Source organism: Gymnoscopelus microlampas (assembly GCF_963454915.1).
Source record: "Gymnoscopelus microlampas genome assembly, chromosome: 9".
NCBI lineage: Eukaryota > Metazoa > Chordata > Actinopteri > Myctophiformes > Myctophidae > Gymnoscopelus > Gymnoscopelus microlampas.
The window spans coordinates 32,263,038-32,269,037 of record NC_139946.1 but is presented as its reverse complement, the minus strand read 5'-3'; the positions used below and the strand labels follow the sequence as shown (position 1 = coordinate 32,269,037).

The 6,000-nt window shown below is 45.8% G+C and overlaps 1 protein-coding gene across 4 annotated transcripts in view; it reads right to left on the bottom strand.

Moving 5' to 3' along the window:
• Window positions 1-288: 288 nt before the first annotated feature.
• Window positions 289-6,000, bottom strand: part of pik3r3b (phosphoinositide-3-kinase, regulatory subunit 3b (gamma)) — a 238,678-nt gene continuing 232,966 nt past the window's right edge. For all 4 annotated transcript variants that reach the window (XM_084065809.1, XM_084065808.1, XM_084065810.1 and 1 more), the window contains 8 exons: window positions 5,864-5,999; window positions 5,355-5,453; window positions 4,690-4,870; window positions 3,651-3,776; window positions 3,134-3,453; window positions 2,516-2,590; window positions 2,096-2,269; window positions 289-1,293 (listed from right to left, as the gene is read on the bottom strand). In XM_084065809.1, coding sequence (XP_083921935.1) covers window positions 1,095-1,293; window positions 2,096-2,269; window positions 2,516-2,590; window positions 3,134-3,453; window positions 3,651-3,776; window positions 4,690-4,870; window positions 5,355-5,453; window positions 5,864-5,999 — 1,310 coding nt within the window. In that variant the 3' untranslated portion in view covers window positions 289-1,094. The remainder of the gene's footprint in view (window positions 1,294-2,095; window positions 2,270-2,515; window positions 2,591-3,133; window positions 3,454-3,650; window positions 3,777-4,689; window positions 4,871-5,354; window positions 5,454-5,863; window position 6,000) is intronic.

Here is a 6,000-nt window from a genome sequence, read left to right as displayed (position 1 = left end):
TTTCCTCTCCTCATCGCCATTCAAAAACACTAATAAACACACAACGGTGCACTTCTACACGCTCCCTCCGCTCAACACCAACTTTGGTCTATGGTTCTGGATCTGTAACATTACCATTTAACATATGGCAAAGGAAAAACTATGTTCCAGCAAAGCAAGGACAAAAAAACACTTCTCTACAATTAGTATAAAAGCAAGCCTTCTTTTAAGACTACAAAACTTTTTCTGTATCGCTCGTGCCCCCTCCCCACTTTGACTCATCCCCCCCACCCCACCCCAAAACCCCTCAGCAGCAATCTAGATAGAGGAGCGCCCGTTGTCTTGTTATGCTACATTATTTTGCTTTTTTCGTAGAGGAACAGGGAACAGACACTTGACATCATCATCATTATTATATCCTCTTGCGTTTAGCAAACAAGCTAGGAGTAAACAAAAGGAAACGTCTCATAGGTAAAAAAGAAAGAAAGAAAGAAAGAAAAACGACTCCAAACCAACAAAAGGATTGTGATAACAGAAGCGTGAGGATGGGGGGAAAAAGAAAACATGAAAAGAAAAAAGAAATTAAAGAAAATAAAGAATAAAGCAAGACTGGAAATGAAATTTGTCGTCATTTTGTCATTGTTTGTTTTTGTCTTTTTTTGTGTTTCTGTTAAGCCGGAGTTTAGGTAGCAGCGGGGTCAACCTGAAACTCTGAAGCACTCCTACTCCATTTTCTTTCCTTCCTTCTTTCCTTCCTTCCGTTGCTTTTTTTCACATTCACAAACATTTAAAACTTCCTTGTGCAAATCAAGCAGTCTTAGAAAGAATGCCCTCCGAAAAATGTTCTAGTAAAAATATATATGTATAACTCCAAGGTGGCTGACGTGTGTGTTGCAGCAAGTGTTTAAGTCATTTATTTTGTATCTCTTTTTGTTTTTAACCTTTTGTCTGGTGTTGGGGGTTTGTAGGTTTTGAGTGCCCTCCTCGCCTTCAGCCTTCCCCCTCCCTGCCCTTTCTCCCTTTCTCACCACTAAGGGGGTTTTGAGGGGTTTGTTTCATTTGTCCAAGTTTTTTTTCTTTTGTCTGTCTGCGTCCAGGCAGGGTGTCGGCAGGGCTCATCTGCGTCCGGAGGGCATCTGTGCGTAGACGGGGTAGGCCAGGCGCACGTTGAGCGAGTCGTTGTGCTGCACCAGGGAGGTCTGGTGGTAGTGGAGCACCAGGTCCTTCAGACTGCTGTACAGATTGTAGGGCTCGGCGAAGCCGTAGCCTCGCGGCGTGCTGTAGATGACGCAGTGCTTCACCTCGCCTTCCACGCTGGAGAAGAACAAGAGAGAGAGAGAGTCCTCGATGTTAGGCTATGTTTGACTAGGCAGTTGGATATGAATTAGATGCCAAGGAAAATCCAAGATACAGTACAACACATTCAGGCTGCCATGATAGCTACTGATCTCTGATCAAAGCTTACACGAGTGGTTCTCAACCAGTGGTCTGGGGACCACCAGTGGGGGTTCAAGGTGGTCCCCAGCTAAATGATGGAGAGTTGGTAACCAAATAGACCCTTATAGATCTTTAACTCTTGAGTGTAACATTTCATTTTAAGCTCTCGAGTTAAATTATTGTTAAACATCTGCATTACTTCATTAAAGAATTGTTATTTCCATCAACGTTTGCCTGTTATCTCTAGCCTGGCTCCACCCCCTGAATCGCTAGCCTCGCATTCGATTCAGGGTCTGGTGACGCTGTCGAAGGCGGGGTTTTCTCGGTTGAAAATCTGTACGACTGAATAATGGAGTGAAACGAAAAGAAAATTCAGGCTATGTTATCTCTCCTATTGGTACCAACATCAATACAGCATGGAATTGTGGACAAAATCTTATCCAACGATAACAAGATATTCTAATCTTGGGTCTGAGAGTCTAAATCTCATCAAACGGTGGTTCCGTGGCTTAAATGCCGAATAAATAATGGACACTTGATGTGAAAAGGGTTGATAACCACTGGCTTACACACTTATTGGTGAATTATTAAAAGGTATTACTTAAGTGTTTTTTTAGATGGGTATGCAAGTCTGTGCTTAAATTCCTGGGGAGGTGACATCCTGGTGTACGGTACTTACACAACAGAGCAGGCATAGCAGCCTTTTTTGCTGCTCTCTCGAATGAGGAAAGCGCCGTCCGGCTTCCCAGTGAGCAGATCCTCGGACTGCGTCCTGTTTAGGTCCCCGACGAACCAGCTCTTCTCGTCGTAGTGGGGCAGGTTCTCATCCTCCTCTGCTGTCACAAAGTACCCTCTGAATACACAAGAGACAAGATATGTTAGTGGCATCGACACTGCGGGGTAACCGCAAAGTATAAAGTAATGGTTATAGCTCAAAATCTAAAATGACACAGTATAAGCGTTCCAGGATTGAATGGATTAAAGTTAACCTGTATATAATACACTGAATGAAACCTAATGTATTTTCTTTACTAAAACTGTTCCCTTGTGTTGGGCTGACAGTACAGGAAGACAAGAACCCAATGAAGTTCAGACTTACTCATCAGTGTTTTCATTCTTGATCCCCAGCCAGTCGTTAATTCGTTTCTGACGTACCCCTTTGTGATTGAGCCAGCTGCAGAAGACAAGAAAGGGAAAATAGAGGGTAGAGAAAGAAACAGAGTGAGAGAGGGGGTGGTGTGCATGGGAGAGAGAGTTGGGGGAATTAGTACAACTAGGAATCACTTTAAAGGTCCCTTTCATTTAAAACATCATTCTTCTATGGCACACTGAATAAGCTTACGACTCTACGCAAACTGTTACGCGAGGCCATGCTAATTAGATTTTTTTGTAGAGTTAATGTTGGGACAGTGCCAACTCTGCTAATGCTATTAGGCACATTCCTAGAAGCCAGGGCCTCTAACTCAGGAGATTCCCCCAAGGGAGGGCCCTGGCTAAGAGGAAACACAAGTTTCCAATATGGTCAGGCACCAGATGCCCCCTCCCCCTAACTTCACAGCTTGGGGCTCCAGTCCCACTGACTGTATCCCATTCAAATAGCCTGTCGCTTCGCTGAAGCATAAAAGCATTATATCGTATTAAACTTTCTGTCATGTCCAAATCAATGGCCTCGGTCCTTATACTCACTAGATACCAGTCCCTGATCTCTAATACTCACACTAGATACTGGTCCCTGATCTTGCGGAGCTGAATGAGGTCGGGTTTCAAGCTGTTCATCTTCTTGTCCGTCTCGCGGTTGTCCATGGCCTGCGTCTTTAGGTCTTGCTCCAGGCGCACCTTGCTGTCGTGGATCTCTCCCAGCCGAGACTTGAGCTTCTCGTAGTTCATCATGATCCGTTCGATCTCCTTGTCATTGCCCTCGCGGCGGAAGCGCTCGATGTACTCTTTGCTGTAGCGCTCCTGCGTGTGGCACTGCTCTTCGAAGATCTTGATGGTCTCGTTGAAGGCCTCGATGGCCGTCCGCTTCATTTGAATCTCCTGAGATTGAAGGTGCGGGAGGGGGACAGTGAGGAGAGGACGGAGTGAGAAAGTGAGGCAACAGACTTTAGTGAAGTTTGGCAGTTGCCCCGTTCTTTTCCTGCTCAAAGTCTCACAGAATCTCAAAGCAGTACCTGCCAAAGAAGCACAGGTCTTTGGACATCTACAGTATAAATTGTACATGTGTTTATGTATACCTGTGAGGTCTTGGTGTATTCTTCGTACAGTCTGTCATACTCTTTGCTCTTCTCCTGATACTGACTGTGGTATTCTTGGAGCTTCTTCCCCACAGCATCAATATTATCTTCTTTTACCAACTGGTCCTGATGGAGAGAGAAAGAGATGGGGGGGGCGGGCAGAGAGTGGGAGTAGACATTAGATGGCTGTGCATTGTAATCAAACAAATGGAGAGAGCGAGTCGGAGAGAGTGCGGGCGTGTGTGTCATACAATGGGGTCGACTGAAGACAGGAAACGGACGTGAGGGGGATAAGGAGCTAATTGCAATTAAGCAATAACAAAAGTGTGTGTGTGTACATGTGGGCGAGAGTGCGAGTGTATGGGCCAGCATCCGTGTGCCTGCTTGCCCTCTGCGCCCCTGATTCTGCTTACTGAGGGCGATTGCCTAACAGGCTCGTTAATAAACCACCCACAATGCTCGGGGTGAACGGCGAGGTGCGCGAGATAGGGAGTAACACTCGTGAGTAATGACTCGCCTGGAAAAGGAACGCGCGATAGGTGGGGAAAAGAAGGAATAAATGCAGGGATGGCCTTTTGACACGTTGGGACGCGTGCAATCATTTAGGCAGGGCGGTGAGCGAGGCAATATTTCAGCGAGCGCCGATCCTGCTGCCTCGGCACTTTGAGGGTGGAAACACCCAGCGCAAAGCGTCAGGTACGGGGGTGGGGAGCTGAAGGGGTTGGGGGGGCAGGTCAATGGCTGTTGGTTGGAAAAACGGAGGAAAGAGCGGGGGGAAAGGGAGAAGGAGGGGGGGGGGGGGGGCTGTGGGCAGAAAAGACACACAAACCAACTGAATAATGTACCTAAACAAATTAAGAACCTAAAACAAAATAAGAACCTGAGACAAGAAAGGGAAAATGTAGGAAGATGATGGGGAAGAGGAAAAATAGCATTTATGTGGGTGAGGGGACACCTTTGTCTTTCTAAATTTAAATATGTGTATGGATATACATATATATTAGTATATGAATGCATTTTAATGCTAGTGCGAGCGTACCTGCTGGTAGCGGGAGATTGGGTACATGAGTTTTACATCCAGCTTGGTGTTGTACTGTGCCAGGGACTCGTGCCTGTAATGGCTGATAAGGTCCACCACTGAGTTAAACGTCAGGGGTTCCGAGAAGCCATACTTCCCGTCCCGGTGGTAGATCTTTATCAACTTGTTGTTCCCCCCTTTCCTGGAGAAACAAGGACGGGCAGAGAGGGATACAGAGATTTTCACATTATTACATCAAACAATGTTAAAGTATAGCAAAACTGTCGTTGCATCCTTATGACCTAGTCAGTAAGACACAGTAAAATCCTCAGAGTTCATTTAACCTAGACTGTACAAATGGAACCAAATGGACCCTTACAGGTCCCTTTGGTTCCATTTGCAGTTCAAATGGCTAAGTCAAAACTAAGGATTTTACTGTGTGCGCTAATGAGCAACATCACAACTGAATGGAATCCAGTACGGTGTTTCCCAAAAGCAGTTTTAATACAAAACAGCTGGCAAATTGCTTTTCTTTTTTTTTTCTCTACACACTGTTTCCCAACACCTATATTTAACAGGGAGGGCCAGCTGGTTTTAACACGCCAGATTTACAACTCAACTCATAACACTTAAATAGGCAGTGATAAAAAAATAAAAAATAAAAACAGGGTGCTGTGGCGTGTTACCTCAGTGTGAGTGTGTAGTCGCCCTGCATCTTGGTGGAGGCGTCCCGAACCAGGAAGGTGCCATCAGGCATGTCTCTGAGTTTATCATTAACCTCTTCCCTAAAGGGGAGAAAGATAGATGCATGGATGGAGGGAGGGAAAGAGTGAGAAAGACGTGGAAAAAAAGAGAGGAAGAGACATGGCTTAGTCACCGATCCTGTGCATGGATGCTGTTGTAAGTTGTACTTAAACCTTACATACTTCGTTTCCAAGGGTCTTTTTCACCCTCTACACCAAATCTCTTAGCCGAAAATAGCCAAGTTCACAATGCGTTGTGTTGCAATGCAGTGTGTGTTTGTAGAACAGCTATTGTCAGGGAATGTTGACACATTAGCCAAGTATGACATGCTAAGAGGGACTCAAATTAAGGTGTGTGTGTGTGTGTGTGTGTGTGTGTGTGTGTGTGTGTGTGTGTGTGTGTGTGTGTGTGTGTGTGTGTGTGTGTGTGTGTGTGTGTGTGTGTATTGTACCTGGATATGTCACCCCAGTACCACTCTGCCTCTTGCAGAGAGCCACCAGCCACTCCTTCCTTGGTACCGTTGGTGTTGCCCCCTCCCATCCCAACCGAAGAGGACTGCTGGGGCTTGGCTGGCTTAGGAGGAAGAGC